At 38.1% G+C, this 18,648-nt stretch overlaps 1 protein-coding gene across 1 annotated transcript in view; it reads left to right on the plus strand.

Annotated features, from left to right (window-relative positions):
- Positions 1–17,859, plus strand: part of SLC5A8 (solute carrier family 5 (sodium/monocarboxylate cotransporter), member 8) — a 66,681-nt gene extending 48,822 nt beyond the window's left edge. Inside the window, exons 11-15 of the mRNA XM_010853455.1 lie at positions 3,999–4,085; positions 7,425–7,630; positions 12,860–12,963; positions 15,507–15,586; positions 16,547–17,859. Coding sequence (XP_010851757.1) covers positions 3,999–4,085; positions 7,425–7,630; positions 12,860–12,963; positions 15,507–15,586; positions 16,547–16,672 — 603 coding nt within the window. The 3' untranslated portion in view covers positions 16,673–17,859. The remainder of the gene's footprint in view (positions 1–3,998; positions 4,086–7,424; positions 7,631–12,859; positions 12,964–15,506; positions 15,587–16,546) is intronic.
- Positions 17,860–18,648: the final 789 nt, after the last annotated feature.

Below are 18,648 nucleotides of genomic sequence, written 5' to 3' on the forward strand. Positions count from 1 at the left end.
CCTATATAACAACTCGGGAACATTTTTACCACATTGAATCTTTTAATCCATAAATGTAGTATGTCTCTTCATTTATTTAGATTGTCCCTAAGTTTTTCCACCACCAACCGTGTAATTTTTATAACACAGTAATTTTTATATAAAAGTCCCATTTATATTTAATTAGATTTATACCTAAGCATTTCATTTTTTGAGTAATTTAAATGATGTTGTATTTGTAATGTTGGTGTCCATGTGTTTGTTAATGTATAAGAGATACAATTGATTTTTGTATATTTGTCTATATCATATGACCTTGTTGAGTTTACTTATTAATTTCTGGGATTTTCTTCAACTTCAGATAGGGACAGTTTCATATCTTCTCTTCCAATCTGTGCATGTACCTTTTGTTTCCCTATTGCTTCAATTTGTTATTATTATTATTATTATATTATTCCTGTGGCTTCAGTTTACACATCATGTTGAATAAGTGTAGGAGAGTGAACACCATTGCCTTGTTGCCCAGTCTGAATGAGCAAAGTGAAAGTGAAAGTTGCTCAGTCGTGTCCTACTCTTTGTGACCTCATGGACTATACAGTCCATGGAATTCTCTAGGCCAGAATACTGGAGTGGGTAGCCTTTCCTTTCTCTAGGGGGTCTTCCTAACCCAGGGATTGAACCCAGGTCTCCTGCATTGCAGGCAAATTCTTTACCAGCTGAGCCACAAGGGAAGTCCCTGAATGAGGAAAACATTTAGTAATTCATTCTTGAGTACATTAGCTGTAGGAGTTTTGTATATCCCCTTTACCAAATTAAGGAAATTCCCCTTTACTCCTATTTTCCTGAGAGTTTTTATCATGAATGAGTGTTGAATTTTGTCAGATGATTTTTCAGCGTCATTTGATATAACAATATGATTTTCTTCTTTAGTCCTTTGACATGGTATATTATCCTGATTGATTTTCAAATGTTGATCCAGCCTTGCATTTCTGGAATAAATTTCATTTGGTCATAGCATATAGTTATTTTTATATGTTGCTGAATTCTATTTGATGATATTTTATTAAGAATTTTTACATCTATATTCATGAGAGGTACTGATCTGTAGTAATATTTTTTTGTAATGTCATTGTCTGGATTTGGTATTAGGGTCATACCAGCTTCATAAAATAATCTGGAAAGAATTCTCTCCTTTTTTATGGAAGAGATTGTACAAAACTGGTGTTAATTCTTTGTTTGGTATAATACTCTAGTGAAACCATCTGCTCTTGGGGGTTTCTTTTGGGGGGAATTTAAAATTATGAATTCAGTTTTCTTAGTAGTTATAGCTGTTCAAATTACCTGTTTCATATTGGATGAATTATAAAATGGATCAAGGATTTGATCCATAGTATTCCCTTATTATGGTTTTGATATCTGCAGAGTTTGTAGTGTTAGCTCTTGTTTTATTCCTCACATTGGTAATTTTATCTTTTATCTGTTTTTCAGTCTTGCTAGAGCTTTGTCAATTTTTATGGATATTTTCAAAGAATTAGCTTCTTGTTTCACTGATTTTTCCATATTGTTTTTCTGTTCTAAATCATTGCTTTTTGTTCTTATCTTCATTATTTTCTTCCTTCTGCTTACTTTGGATTTTGTTCTTGAGGTAGGACCTTAGATGATTGATTTCAGAATTTTATTTATAATTTATGCACTAATTGCTAAAATATTCCCTCTCAGCACTTCTAGCTGTGTCCCACAACTCTTCATGTTTTGTATTTATATTTTAAAATTTCCTTTGATATGTCCTTTTGCCCCATGGATTGTTTAAAAGTATGTTACTTAGTTTCTAAATGTTTGAAGACTTTCCTGTTATCTTTCTGCTATTGATTTCTAGTTTCATTCCAAGGTGGTCATTCTGAACACATTCTGTATGATTTTAATTCTTTAAAATTTGCTGAAGTCTGTTTTATAGCCCAGGATATAGTATTTTGGTATCTGTTACAGGGGAACAAGAAAGGAATGTGTTCTCTGCTATTGTTAAGTGTATATTCTACAAGTGTCAATTATTAATAGATCTTCTCATCGATGGTTCTGAGTTCTTCTGTATCCTTCTGATTTTCTGTTTAGCACTCTTTAACTGTTTAAGTCTTATTTTTCCTTCAAGTTTCAACTTAAACATTATTTTCTGAAAAGGCTCTTTCTGTTACCTGGATAGGTTTGAGTTCCCCTCTATTATGTTCCCAGAGTACCTCATATTTCTCTTGTAATCCCCATTATAATACTTTATTGCAGTCATTTATTTAGTGTCTATTTTACTAAATAGGTTAAAATTTCATGAAGGTGAGGATTATGTCATTGTTCTTTGATACTGTACCAGATATCTGGTACAGTTCCTAAGACAAAGTAGATATTTTATACATTCAGGTTGAATGTAACTATTTATGTATTGGTTCATAAATATCTACTTACCTGATCACCCCCAAGTAGTCCATGGAATTTCCATGGCCACCTGGGTCCGACTCTGGGACTCTGGGACCTCAGCATGACCCAGAAATTTGAAGGTTAATGCTAGGCATAACAAGTCCTCCAGACTCCTGCTTCAGGCCTAAGATTTGGTTCCTTTCTGGTTGGTTGTTGCTTAGTGTATACCAGCTGTTAAAATAGTGTACTCTCATTCTGATTATATGAATGAATGGATGATTTAGGTCTAGAAACTCTAACCTTATCTGGTACACCTAAGCTATAACCAACAAAACTCCCGTTAGTATGCTTTCCTTCATAGTCTGAATTATTTTTAGAGCTCTTATGATTGATTCCCCCTTTTCCCCCCTTTTTCATATACCAGCTCTGGCCTGAGTATAGGTAATGAGATATTCTAGGAGAGTCATCATGACTTTAAGACAGCTCTTCCTTGCTTCATCTCTAACCAAGGTCTTATTTCCTGAGACAAGTATTTGGTGGGGAGACTATTCCTTGTATCTCTAGAACTGGCTCTAGGTCACACTGTCACGGTGACCACCACATGTGCCAAGTGACTTCTCACATTTTGTAGTGAAGTCTACCTTCCTTCCAACTGGACTCTGGTTCAAGAGACATTGTGAAATGGTTCCTTAGGACCATATTCTGAGTCCATATTCTCCTTGAACACTAGTTCTTCTCTGTCATCATATCCTCACTCCTTCCCTAGTCCACTAGGTAGAGCTCTTTTCTTGTTTTTTTGTTTGTTTTGTTTATTTGTTGTTGTTGTTGTTTGTTTTTTAACCCAGAGCTGCAGTCTATACCCTCTAAAATTTTTTTGACTAACATTTTTTCTTTAATGTATTAATTCTCTTCCATCTGTCCCTTTTACTCTGTGAACAAACCAGTGGGTCCCTGATTCTTCTTTGATGGTTCTATTCACTCTCAAGAATTAGCTGTCTGAATATTGTGAACATATATCTCTTGAATGTTTCAGCTATTTGCACTTTTGCATTCTTCACACTGTAAACTTTTTTCACTATCATGATTTTGGCATCTGTCCATCAAAGCAAAGGTTGCAGTTAGCCAATCAGGTTAAAACTTTCTACATGATTTGATCAATCTTTTTTTTTTTTTTTTTCTTTTTGAAATCACATTTCTCATTTTAGTTCTATCCTTAGGAAATCAAGGATAGCATTGGGTTTTGTTGCCATCTCTGGTCACTTAGTAGTACTTAGCCACAATCTTGTTTTGCAGAGCATTTTGAGACTACCGAAGCACAAAGGAGTGATGTGATTATTAACATCTACAAGAACAATGCTAGGAGTAGTGTCCCTCTTGCCTCATAATTCTCTGTCCTCTTTATAGTTTGCTTCTTTTATTGAGGATACTTAATGAACAGATAGAACCGAGCCTGAGATGCAGAAGCTTCCAGGTTCTAATTATCTCTTTGTCAATGGCAAGGCTGCCATGATTTTCAGGAGTTTTGAGTTTAAATCCTCATCTCAATGAAATTACTTTTAAATGTTTTAACTTTGGATTTCCGATTGCTGATTGATGACTTCTTATTAATTTTGTAGGCAGCACTCAGCATATTTGGCATGCTTGGTGGGCCACTTATGGGCTTGTTTTCTTTGGGGATTTTGGTTCCCTTTGCCAACTCAATTGTAAGTATAAAAGATGAATATATGTAAAGTCTACTTTTCCAACTACAGTAGCATTTCTACAATTTTTCTCAACTATAAAGTTATGGTTCCTCTGATACCTGTCATTAGTGGCTTATCTTGATGACTTAAGTTATTCGTATTGACTTCGCTGGGACACACAACGAATGTACTATGCACTGGGACCCTGCATGTGTGAAACTAAATGGAAACTGCCAGAACAATATATATTGTGACTGCTGCTGCTGCTGCTAAGTCGCTTCAGTTGTGTCCGACTCTGTGCAACCCCATAGATGGCAGCCCACCAGGTTCCCCCGTCCCTGGGATTCTCCAGGCAAGAGCACTGGAGTGGGTTGCCATTTCCTTCTCCAACACATGAAAGTGAAAAGTGAAAGTGAAAGTAAAGTCGCTCAGTCATGTCCGACTCTTCGTGACCCCATGGATTGTAGCCCACCAGACTCCTCCGTCCATGGGATTTTCCAGGCAAGAGTACTGGAGTGGGGTGCCATTACCTCCTCTGATATTGTGACTATCACATAATTATAGAAAAACGTAATTATAACTAAAATATAATATTGTTGTTTAGTCACTATGTTGTGTCTGATTCTTTGTGACCTCATGCACTGTAACCTACCAGGCTCCTCTGTCCATGGGGTTTTCTAGGCAAGAATACTGGAGTGGTGGTGGTGGTAGTTTAGTTACCAACTTGTGTCCGACTCTTGCTACCCCATGGACTGTAGCACGCCAGGCTCCTCTGTCCATGGGATTTTCCAGGCAAGAATACTGGAGTGGGTTGCCATTTCCTTCTCCAGGGGATCTTCCCAACTGAGGAATCAAACCCAGGTCTCCTGCAATGCAGGCAGATTCTTTACTGACTGAGCTATGAGGGAAGCCCATTTCCTTCTTCAGGGCATCTTCCTGACCCAGGGATTGAGCTTGTGTCTCCTGCATTGGCAGGCAGATTCTTTACCATTGAGCCACTGGGGAAGCCCAAAATATAATATTAAAGAGTATCATAAAGCACAACTAAAGAATATATATTATGAAATAATACATAATATGATATATAATATAATACAATATATTATGAATATTGGGCTTCCCAGGTGGTGCTCAAGGTAAAGAACCTGCCTTCCAATACAAGAGATGTAAGAGATGCAGGTTTGATCCCTACGTTGGGAAGATCCCCTGGAGGAGGGCACAACAACCCACTCCAGTATTCTTGCCTGGAGAATCCCCAGGACAGAAGAGACTGGCAGGCTGCAATTCCTAGGGTCTCACAGAGTCAGACATGACTGAAGCAACTTAGCATGCACATTATGAATATTATATTATATAACTAAAGAACAACATTTTGTTTTTATTTATTTTTTACCCTTCATTAATATTAATCATTAAGATTTAAAGGAGATTTACAGGCTTGGATATGAAAGATTTCAGGGCAGTAGAGCCAAGGATACCTGTGAATAGCCAGGGTACAGTAAAGAGAAGCAATAAGATAAATTCTTTGCCACTTTGGTCAGAATCTATTCTCCTGATATTTAAAGATGTAGCTCCAACAACGTGCTTCTGTTCCCAAAAGGATAATCATAATTTAGAATTGAGTTCAGAAAGAAGTAATAGCTCTGTTCTTCTATATAGACATATCTGTGCTTTGAGGTGTACTAAGTTTTGTTTAGTATAAATGAAATTGAAATAATTTCTCTGAAAGTCAGGAGGAACACTACTAATTTAGTCCTGCTATAAAGCTGAAGTTTAGGAAAAGCTTATAATGTATGTGTGGTTGTTTCAGACAGATGGAGAATAACTGTAGAACTTTATACTTAGAATTCCATTTTCCTCATGAGGCATTAGGAATTGGTAAGGCAGATACAAATAAGGGCTATTATCATTGTTATTATTGTTAATAATAATTCTCAATGAAGTGTCATATGAAATGCTAGCTTAGTAGAAATGAATCACAAAGAAAGAGGGCAGTTCATGTCCACCTCAAAATGTTGAAGTTTTGATGAGATTCTTTGTGAAATGCAAGTGGTTGGTTGAGTGACTGAAATATTAAAAGAAGATTGACTTTTGATTTTTGACATTTATTGCCACCATGAGTTGCCTCCAGAAATGCTATAGCTGACTAGGTCCAACTTGTCCTTAGCAGAGGAAGTAAGATACTGCTATTTCTGTTGTAATAATCTGATCATTATTCTTAAAGTGAGGGGAGAAATTTCACCACAGAGAAAGGGGCTTTCCAGCAAGATTTGCTTTCGACTGCATTATTTGGAACTAGGGCTTAAATCATTCAAGGACTGACTGACTATCAAAAACTGTTCGATTACTGGTGAAAGGTAGGAGCAGGGTAACCCAAGTCTTTCAAAGATTGTGAAACCAAATGTCTTTAGAGAGGACATTTCCACTTATCTCTGGAAGTACTTGGCTTGGTTATATGTACCATTGCAGTCATTTGTGAAAACATCTTGCTATTTTCCAGTATTCTTTCCTGGAGAATCCCAGGGACAGAGGAGCCTAGTGGGCTGCCATCTATGGGGTCGCACAGAGTCGGACACGACTGAAGCGACTTAGCAGCAGCAGCAGCATTGTCCCCTAATTTACTTATCATGCATGTTGCTAAGTAAAGGAATAAATTCTGTGGATGCTTTCTTCTTCATAGCCTGTTGCTCATGCATGCGTGTGTGCTAAGTCACTTCAGTCTTGTCTGACTCTTTGTGACCCTAGAGACTGTAGCCCACCAGGCTCCTCTGTCCATGGGATTCTCCAGGCAAGAATAGTGGAGTGGGTTGGTGTTCCCTCCTCTAGGGGATCTTCCCAACCTAGGGATCGAACCTGAGTCTCTTAGGTCTCCTGCATTGGCAGGGAGGTTCTTTACTACTAGTGCCACCTGGAAAGACCCTGTTGCTCATATGGCATGCCATTTTTTTTGTAAATTAAGTAAAAGTGGAGGGAAAAGTTGGCTTGAAGTCAACTGCATATCTGTCTGTGGTGGTCACTGGGTGTAAAGAGATGAAGAGACCAGAACAGAGGGCTGGCCATGGAGACAGAGTGGAAGGCATGGAATTATGAGATATGTAAAGAAAAATGAAGAAGAATTGGTGATTGGCAAGATAGAGATATAAAATAGGGGTTGGGGGTTCCAGAGACAAGGGCTCTGGGCTGAGGGACCTGGGACCCATGCTGCCCTTGGCAAGAGGCAGGGAGCTTGCAAGGGAGAAGAGTTTTAGGAAGGAAGCTGGTAAATTTGACTTGGACCGTGTTGAGCTTAAGCTCCTAATGTTAACTTCTATTTCAAAGCAAACTGTATTATTTGTTTTGAAAAACACTTCTGTTTTGCAGGGAGCACTTGGGGGTCTGCTGGCTGGATTTGCTGTTTCTTTGTGGGTCGGAATTGGAGCTCAGCTTTATCCCCCACTTCCTGAGAGAATGATGCCATTAAGACTTGAAACCTATGGCTGTAACAGCACATACAATGGAACAAATTGGATGACAACCACAGAAATGCCATTTTCTACCAGTGCTTCTCAAGTACACAACATTGAAAGGTAATGGATTGAGTCTTGTAATGTCATATTTTAAAAAATGAATGTGACAGATAGAAAACCTCTGTTGCTCTTTGTCTTGCCTGCAGTGCTGTGATTTTGCCTAATTTTGAAATGAGGAGAGTGTGTGTGGCTTTCTGGCTATTATATTTTGTTCAGAAATAGCAAAAGAAAAAAGCCATATTTTCTTAATTTCAATAAAAATTTCCACTTCACCTACAGATGCAGAGAAGACTTGAATAGTAACAAAAAATTCTACTCTGTGTAAATGCTGACAAATATTAGTTCCACTTGAATGAAAAGTTGTCTTTGTCCACTGAAAAACCTTTAAAATGAAAAGCAAAATTATAAAAGATACATTGCATATATAGCCTTTGAAGTATAACTTTTACCAACTAGAAGCTGCAATTTGTTGAAATACATTGGATAATTGCTATTTGTTCAGTTTTAAATATTCCAAATCTTTAGAGCATTGGCAATGAGTTGCAGCTGTGATCTTCCTGTTAGAGTTTTCAGTTATGCAGTACATTTTTGAGCTTCTGGCTACTGATGTCATCTGATTTAATGAAATAATGTAGACTTTTGGTTGGAGAGGGAAATGGCCACCCACTCCAGTATTCTTCCCTGGGAAATTCCATGGACAGAGGAGCCTGGTGGGCTATAGTCCATGGGATCACAAAGAGTCAGATACAACTGAGCGAGTTTCACTTAGTGAGTAAACAGTAACAGACCTTTTGGTACATCACTGTTACACTGTACAGTGGATGTGAGAGCAAGACTACCCTCAGTGGATATATACATATTCAGCTTTAAAGCGCAAAACCCATGGATGCATTCAAGGAATGCAAAGATGATGGCATTTCCCCTAAAGTATTGCCCCAGTTCCAGCTTGCCTAGAATGAAGCCACTGGAGAATCATTTCTTTTGAGACAAGACATGGCATCTCCCTCTTAAAATGGGACACACTCTTGGGAGAAGGAATGTGACCATACATACAAACATCATTGGTGATTCAGAGGGAATTCAGCTATGAGAATACTTGTGTGGGAGTCAGGGCTGGTAATCTGCATGGGTTAAGAGAAAAGGTAGTTCTAGGGCTTGAGGCATGTGTGGGGGAAGGTTTGACTAGATGGGGATGCTATGGAGATAAGGGCACAGAAATACAGGGTGTATTCTGGATAAGAATGAATGCATTTATGGGGTGGAGCTCAGGAAGTCATTAGAGAGAAGGGAGAAGTGATGAATTAGTTAAGGGAGAAGTGATGAATTAGTTAAGGGAGAAGTGATTAGGGATAAATTGGAGGATGTTGAAGTTGTACTTTTCATTTCACAATTTTTCTTAGTGTTTGTCCTGATTATGTAGATGTATAATTTAAAGGCATATTGGTTATTTGGATTTCCAAAATACATAAATGAGCTGAGGTTTACTATGTGCCTGGTACCATAATAATCACTGTTCTATGTTAGCTTATTTATAAAATAGCTCAGCTAATAAATCAGAATTTTTTGAGCATGAACTAAGTACCCACAAGAATGATTATAAGCAAAGTTGAAATGTAGATTAGCACAGACTTCAGGGATGCACTAATACTTGAAGAATGCAGAAGTTGGCTAGAAGAGAAGGTCTGGAAAGTTATTGTTGTCACAGAAAATGACCCAAACGGAAGTTGGACAAGAGAATAAACAAGTAACACACTGTGAAAAGTAGTATTCACAGTCTATCATGACAACCAGAAGGAGGAGGAGCCTAATGATTCCTGAGTGAAAGATTCTAGAGGAGTGTAACATGGGTGAAATAATCAGGTGAACAAGATCAGACGGGGGAAAAAAGGAAGGAGTGTATGTTGCAGAATGAAGGCAACATATGCAAGTCAGGAAGGCCTGAAGCCACATGGAGTCTTAGGACGTCATGCACAGTTTAGGATGACTAGAGTCCAAGGGGAGTGAACACACACAGAGCCAAAGGTGAAGTAGCTACTCTCACTGCCTACATATTAGGTTTCGATCACTCAGATTCAGTTTTTACTTTTTAAGTTCCCAATACTTAATGGATACATAACTTGCATTTCCCTTATGATTAATGAAGTTTGATACCTTTTTACATGTCTACTGGGCATTTGTATGAGATGGCTGGACGGCATCACCAACTCAATGGACATGAGTTTGAGTGAACTCCAGGAGTTGGTGATGGACAGGGAGGCCTGGCGTGCTGCAGTTCATGGGGTCGCAAAGAGTCGGACACGACTGAGCGACTGAACTGAACTGGGCATTTGTATAACTACTTTTATGAACTTTTGTGACTTTATTGAAATCTTTGGTCCATTTTAAAATGAGTTCTCTGTTTTTATTTATTTAAGTTTTCTTGATAAATTCTAGATAAAAGATAAGTTTTGAAAATATTTTTCTCCCACTCTGTGGCTTACCTTTTTACTCTATGGACGGAGGAGCCTGGTAGGCTGCAGTCCATGGGGTCGCGAAGAGTCGGATACGACTGAGCGACTTCACTTTCACTTTTCATTTTCATGCATTGGAGAAGGAAATGGCAACCCACTCCAGTGTTCTTGCCTGGAGAATCCCATGGACGGAGAAGCCTGGTAGGCTGCAGTCCATGGGGTCGCACAGTCGGACACGACTGAAGCGACTTGGCAGCAGCAGTGATGCTTTATAGTGGTCAGAATTTCTTAATTTTAATTGAGTTCAACTTATCAGTCTCTTCCTATATGGTTAGTCTTTTGTGAGTCCCATTTAAGAAATCTTTGCCTACCTTGAGGTCATAAAGATATTCCTCTAATTTTTTTATTTAAAAGCTTTCTTGTGCACCATTTCCATTTGTGAATTGTAATCCACTTTGGAATTGATTTCAAGTGATCAAGATTCATTTTTTCCCCATATGGATATTAGCCAAAAACCATTTATTGAAAATATCTTCTTTTTGCACCATTTTGCCATGCAGTGGCAACTGTGACATAAACCCAATGACTATTTTTTGTGGGTCAATTTTTGGATTTTCTATTCTGTTCTATTTTGTCTGTCTTTGGCCCAATATATCACATTATCTTAAGTTCACTAGCTAACTTCTATTTTTCCCTTCTTTCTGGGATATTGACCCCTTAAGTTATAATTGCCATGATCTCTCTGAGGTCTACAAAAACCTGCCTCATCCCATCTCCAAGTTTTCAAATATTACTTTTGGCTGGATGGTGGGTCTATCAAAGCTGCATGTGGAATCCTAGAGCAGTTGTTTTAGAGGCAGATCAGGTCATGTCACTTCTCCACTTAAAATACGACAATGTGCCTTCCAGGTCTATCCACGTCCCTGGACATATAAGTGAAATAAGTCAGACAAACACAAATACTGTATATCTCTTATATGTGGAATCTAAAAAATACCACAAAATAATGAAGATAACAAAAAAGCAGGAAGTGGGGAGGGACAATATAGGGGCAAGTGATTAAAAACAATTAGGTATAATATAAGCTACAAGGACATATTATACAACATAGTGAGTATAGCCAATATTTTATGATAACTGTAAATGGAATATAACCTTAAAAAATTGTGAATCAATATATTTTACACCTAAAATGCCCAGCTGGATGAATCACAAGCTGGAATCAAGATTGCCAGGAGACATCATTTACAAGTGGACATTTAATTTCCAAAATTCAGGGAATTTTTAAAGTATCTTTGACATTAATTTCTCATTTTGATATTAATATCTCATTTAAATGCTTTCTTCTCTACAATCAAAATGGGAATTGTTATGTTTATTAATTTGTTTACTTAATCACTACATATCTCTTTTAGAATGTAAACTTCCTGAGAGCAGGAACCCCCTTGTCCACCTTTTCAATGTCAGACTTTCCAATGAGAAGAACAGTGCCTGGGAAACAAAGCAGAGTTGAGTGAATAACATGAACAGAATGAATAAACATGGACATTGGTATTATAATAAACATTATTGGTATTATGAGATCAAGGTTCAGTTCAGTTCAGTCCAGTTCAGTCATTCAGTCATGTCCGACTCTTTGCGACCCGATGAATCGCAGCACGCCAGGCCTCCCTATCCATCACCAACTCCCGGAGTTCACTCAAACTCATGTCCATCGAGTCAGTGATGCCATCCAGCCATCTCATCCTCTGTTGTCCCCTTCTCCTCCTGCCCCCAATCCCTCCCAGCATCAGAGTCTTTTCCAATGAGTCAACTCTTTGCATGAGGTGGCCAAAGTACTGGAGTTTCAGCTTCATTATCAGTCCTTCCAAAGAACACCCAGGACTGATCTCCTTTAGGATGGATTGGTTGGGTCTCCTTGCAGTCCAAGGGACTCTCAGGAGTCTTCTCCAGCACCACAGTTCAAAAGCATCATTTCTTCAGCGCTCAGCTTTCTTCACAGTTCAACTCTCACATCCATACATGACCACTGGAAAAACCATAGCCTTGACTAGACGAACCTTTGTTGGCAAAGTAATGTCTCTGCTTTTGAATATGCTGTCTAAGTTGGTCATAACTTTCCTTCCAAGGAGTAAGCATCTTTTAATTTCATGGCTGCAATCACCATCTGCAGTGATTTTTGAGCCCCCCAAAATAAAGTCTGACACTGTTTCCACTGTTTCCCCATCTATTTCCCACGAAGTGATGGGACCAGATGCCATGGTCTTAGTTCTGAATGTTGAGCTTTAAGCCAACTTTTTCATTCTCCTCTTTCACTTTCATCAAGAGGCTTTTTAGTTCCCTTTCACTTTCTGCCATAAGGGTGGTATCATCTACATATCTGAGGTTATTGATATTTCTCCCGGCAATCTTGATTCCAGCTTGTGTTTCTTCCAGTCCAGTGTTTCTCATGATGTACTCTGCATAGAAGTTAAATAAGCAGGGTGACAATATACAGCCTTGATGTACTCCTTTTCCTATTTGGAACCAGTCTGTTGTTCCATGTCTAGTTCTATCCATTGCTTCCTGACCTACATATAGGTTTCTCAAGAGGCAGGTGAGGTGGTCTGGTATTCCCATCTCTTTCAGAGTTTTCCATAGTTTATTGTGATCCACACAGTCAAAAGTTAGGTCACACTTAATTTCTGATCCAATAAGGTAAAAGTGGGACAGCAAATTTGGACATTAGAAACATGATTAAATATTATATTCTGAGTTTGCCATGAGGGTTATTGACACATACTCTTAGTTACTAGTAGCATGCATAAAACCTTACAGTTATGCTTTTGTTCTTTCTTAGGACTCCACTGATGGATAACTGGTATTCTTTATCATATTTATACTTCAGCACTGTTGGAACTTTGGTAACGTTATTTGTGGGAATGCTTATCAGTGTATCAACAGGTAACATTAATATTGCTATATTTAGTATTAGTATTGCTATATTTATTATTGCTATATTTACCTCTGTATTAGTTTTTACTATATCTGTTTTATAGCTATTTATGTTATTATACTATATAAAATAGTAAAATACTATTAGTTCAATTATTTGTTCCATTTTACTCATGGGAAGTTTTAAGGACTAGTCTTGAAAACAGAAGACCCATCTCAATTAGAATCTGTTATGCCATTTAGCAGCTGCATGAACTTATAGCTCTAAGTCTGCATAGCTACTCTGAGCCTTAGCTATCTTATGTGTAAGATGAGGGTAATAACAATTGACCTGCCTATCTCACAGGTTGCTGTAAGATAAAAATAAAATGCTTTTGTGTAGCTATTACAATGCTAGGAGTTTTATACATACCATTATAATAGCCCTGTGCCATGATATTCTCATTGTCCTGCACCAACTCTTTGTAAACTGGAAAGAAGATATCTATACATGTAAGGAGTAGCCTTTATATCTAATTATGGTCTTTATATCCAAACATAGTGTGAAGGCTTTTTTTCAGATGTCTGTAAACTTAAAAAAATACATTTTAAATAAAATCAAATCAATAATACACATGGTATACCCTGCTTTTCTGGGATTGCTGTAGAACCATTATCCTGGGACTTCATTTTGCCCTAGTTCTGTGAATTCCCTTGGTCTCCTTCCTGTGTTTGATGCTCTGCTGCCTGAATCCCATTTCTCCTAATTCTTGTTTACTCCCTTAACTGAATGGAGTATATGCTATAGCATGTTTTTGAGAAAGGATGGACAAGAGATCTTGGAAACATTGCATATCTGCTTGATAATTGTTGGCAGTGTGAGTAGAGCATCCTAGGTTGAGAGTAACTTTCTTGTTCCTGAAGCCTGTCTTACTTTTCTTCTACTTGTCTTATTGCTGTTCAGAATACCAGTTCCCTGTCATGTACTGGCTGTTTACATGTGACCCATTTCACAATGACTGTCCTGCCCTAAACCCTCAGGAGGGTCTAAAGACCTATATCCTTCAGTTCCAGGGAATTTTCCTACATGATTTCTTTTATAATTTCCTGCCATTTTCAATTTTCTCTTTCTGGAAACCCTGTTAGTCAAATGTTTTAAACTTGGACAGCCCCTCTGATTTTCTTATCTCTTCTCTCTATTTTCCATCTCTGTGTCTTTTAGGTCTACTACATGGGATATTTTTATAAATACTTTTCCAATAATTTTCAAAGGAGAGCGCTGATCCAGTTTTGAGAGTAGTCCGTAAGGAAAGGAGGGTGGGTAGAGGCTATTGCACTTATCCAGGTGAGCAGTCGTGGTGGTTTGGAGCAGAGCAGTAGTGTGGAGTTGGGGAGAAAAGCTGGGCTCCCTAATTTCCTATGTTCCCTCACATATACACATCCAGAGCAGCCAAACAAGGGGCAGAAAGCTCCACTGCTTTCTTTATCAAGTGTGTTATAATCAGTCAGAAATCCTACACTTCATCCAAGTATGTGTGATGTCTGCTTTATGCTACAAATCTACCAGCATGGTGCCCACTTTGTAGAGTACTACCACCTCTCATTGATTTTTTGGCATCTGGATAGCACTGTCTTTGATACTTCTTTGGTACTTGCATTTATAATTAAAATTATATTAATAATGACATTAATATAACAGATTAATGATTGTATTAACATTATATACTTGTCATTATTATAGACATTACAATCTATAATTATTGTAAGTTTATAATAAAGTTTGTAGATATCTGTTACCTCGCAAACAGTTGTTTAAACTATTCTCTTTCTTTTCAAAAAGAACTATGCTATTTCTCCTAAGTAATGGCAGGTTTACTCTCAGCATGGCAGGTTTACTCTCTTATCTGTTGTGATATATTTTAAGACAGATTTTAAACTTTTCTCACCAGTAACCCAACCATTCAGATCTGGAACAAACATCTCCTTTTACTATTTGACTTTTGGTCTTTTTCAACTCATTTTTTTCCTTAAAAAATGTTAGTGTCATAATACTCTCTTTGCTCCTCCCCCCACTTAAATGCTTTGATTCTGATAACCATATTGGTTTTCACTTAAATAGTTTATCCAACAATTCACAGTTTCCTACATTTCTTCATGCATTGACAGCCACCAGATTAAGGAAGGGAAACTCTGCTGTCTGAAGCAGAGGTAGATGGTTTGATAGTTTATTGATAGAACATGAAGAATGCTTTTAAACCAGTTTTCCTACCAGTATTGGGCCAGATGACTCTTCCCTAGCTAATACTGGATGAGGCAGTTGGCTTACATTTAAGAGCCATCTCATTTATCCTTAAACACTAGACTCATATTGATTCCACTGAGAGGCTTGCAGAATCTGGGACTGACTGAAGGAAGAGAAAGAGTGGGCTAAGTCTCCAGCACTATTTAAAAGACCCTTTGTGTTTTGTAAGTGCATAGAAGTGAATGTGCTCGAGTTAAATGTGTGTATGATGGTCCATCCCTGGGTAGTTACAGATATTTTTTTAACGATGTAAATAATGTCTGTTTTTCAGGAGGAAGAAAACAAAACATAGACTGCAGATTCCTACTAACCAAAGAGGACTTTTTATCTAATTTTGACATTTTAAAGAAAGTGAGTTGGCTTTTTTTCCCTTAAATTCTTTTTTTTTTTTTTTGCATTTTAAAAAAATTTTTAAACTTTACAAAATTGTATTAGTTTTGCCAAATATCAAAATGAATCCACCACAGGTATACATGTGTTCCCCATCCTGAACCCTCCTCCTTCCTCCCTCCCCATACCATCCCTCTGGGTCATCCCAGTGCACTAGCCCCAAGCATCCAGTATCATGCATTGAACCTGGACTGGCAACTCATTTCATACATGATATTTTACATGTTTCAATGCCATTCTCCCAAATCTTCCCACCCTCTCCCTCTCCCACAGAGTCCATAAGACTGTTCTATACATCAGTGTCTCTTTTGCTGTCTCGTACACAGGGTTATTGTTACCATCTTTCTAAATTCCATATATATGCATTAGTATACTGTATTGGTGTTTTTCTTTCTGGCTTACTTCACTCTGTATAGTAGGCTCCAGTTTCATCCACCTCATTAGAACTGCTTCAAATGTATTCTTTTTAATGGCTGAGTAATACTCCATTGTGTATATGTACCATAGCTTTCTTATCCATTCATCTGCTGATGGACATCTAGGTTGCTTCCATGTCCTGGCTATTATAAACAGTGCTGCGATGAACATTGGGGTACACGTGTCTCTTTCCCTTCTGGTTTCCTCAGTGTGTATGCCCAGCAGTGGGATTGCTAGATCATAAGGCAGTTCTATTTCCAGTTTTTTAAGAAATCTCCACACTTTTATCACCAGTATAGAATACTCGTTAGTCCTCAGACTCTCTTGGAACTCTGATGGACAAGGAAGATATTTGCCTTCCTCTTTAAATGATTTATTTCTGTTGTTTATCTCTGCTTCAGTAGACTGTGAATAAGATTTAGAGAAAGAAAAGTAGTAGTGATAATTATTGAGGTGAATGAACAGTTTCTTTTTTCTAATCATCATGTTAACATTTTCTTTTAGAAGAAGCAAGTTTTAGGCTATAAATCTCATCCAGTAGAAGATGGTGGAACTGATAATCCTGCCTTCAACCATATCGAATTGAATGGCACAGATCAAAGCAGCAAGATCAGTGGAACTCGTTTGTGAAGCAGCTGTGATGCTAAATGATCTTAAGCAGTGTGCCAGTTTTATGTCTTCTAAAATACTTGAATCAGGTTTTAGATTTTTTTTTTTTGGTCTATAATGAGTACTTTGGAGAGAACTTTGGGGGGTCATTTTGTTTAAGCAAAGCCCTGACTTTTTTTTTTTTTTTAACTTTCTACACTCATTAATTGATGAAACTCTGGAGGTAAAAGTTTCAGCATCAGCATTTCCCTATAACTCTCTTTTATTTCAGTGAAGTTGTAGTTGTGAAAGTTGTGACTACATATGTGCTGAAAAGCTAATACATACATATAACATGTGCTTGATGGTTAAAAGAATATTCTTAAATTAGGGCATTGTTAAAAATATTTCCTCTGGATTTGGTGCTAGCATGTTTTAGAGTTGGCTAAAATCGTAATTGATGTTGAAAAAGATCTTTCTCTCTCCTATCACACTGTTTTTAAGGAGCAATGAAATAGTGGGTATATGCTATCTAAATCTTTGCTTCTCATCAACCCCTATCAGCCCAGGGCACATATTAATCTTGGAATTGATTCTTGCTCAGGAGGGTGGTAATCAGGAAGCATCCTGTTTGGGACAGAACATGGGCCCAATAATCAAGGCCTTCTTGGTACTACACATCTATTCCTAGGCCTTTTTGATTGTTATCTATAGTTCCTGGCCACTGGCTGCTTATATTGCCTTTCTTAGACTCTAGTTCTTACCTGGATTCCAATTTTCTGACCCATCGACTTTGGTTTTGTTGTGCATTTCATGCTTGCTTGCCTTCCAATTCATAATTTCCCATTCACTCTATTGCCTTGTGCTTGCTTATGTCTTAAGACACCCGGTGTGAATCCTGTTACCCTAGATCCTGGTTCACTGCATCCCAGCCTATAAATATAAACTCCCTCCCATGAGCCTTATACTGACCAAAGTACTGTCAACTAGGTACTTACAGATTTGGTGGTCCAAGAACATACACAGAATTAAAAATGATTAAGTTCCATGGAATTAGAAGATTCCACTGAATACTATTAAGCTGCATTTTTTAAAGTCAACTACCCTGCAATCATTTAAATTTAAAGGTACATACGCTTAGACATGGGTTGCCACCTGGCTCAGTGGTAAAGAATCTGCCTGCAATGCAGGAGATGCGGGTTTGATGCCTGAGTCTGGAAGATTCCCTGGAAAAGGAAATGGCAACACACTCTAGTATTCTTGCCTGGAGAATCCCATGAACTGAGGAGCCTGAAGGACTAGAGTCCAGTTCAGTTCAGTCGCTCAGTTGTGTCTGACTCTTTATGACCCCATGGACTGCAACACGCCAGGCTTCCCTGTCCATCACCAACTCCTGGAGTTTACTCAAACTCATGTCTGTTTGAGTCAGTGATGCCATCCAACCATCTCATTCTCTGTTATCGCCTTCTCCTCCGGCCTTCAATCTTTCCCAGCATCAGGGTCTTTTCAAATGAGTCAGCTCTTTTGCATTAGGTGGCCGAAGTATTGGAGTTTCAGCTTCAGCATCAGTCCTTCCAATGAATATTCAGGACTGATTTCCTTTAGAATGGACTGGTTGTATCTCCTTGTTGTCCAAGGGACTTTCAAGAGTCTTCTCCCAACACCACAGTTCAAAAGCATCAGTTCTTCAGCGCTCAGCTTTCTTTATGGTCCAACTCTCACATCCACACATGACTACTGGAAAAACCATAGCCTTGACTAAACGGACCTTTGTTGGCAAAGTAATATCTCTGCTTTTTAATATGCTGTCTTGGTTGGTCATAACTTTTCTTCCAAGGAGTAAGCGTGTTTTAATTTCATGGCTGAAGTCACAATCTGCAGTGATTTTGGAGCCCCCAAAATAAAGTCTGTCACTGTTTCCCCATCTATTTGCCATGAAGTGATTGGGACCAGATGCCATAGGGTCACAAAGAGCCAGACGTGACTAAAGTGACTGAGCATGCACGCATAGACATGGA

Source organism: Bison bison, unplaced genomic scaffold, assembly GCF_000754665.1.
Source record: "Bison bison bison isolate TAMUID 2011002044 unplaced genomic scaffold, Bison_UMD1.0 scf7180017864327, whole genome shotgun sequence".
Classification (NCBI taxonomy): domain Eukaryota; kingdom Metazoa; phylum Chordata; class Mammalia; order Artiodactyla; family Bovidae; genus Bison; species Bison bison.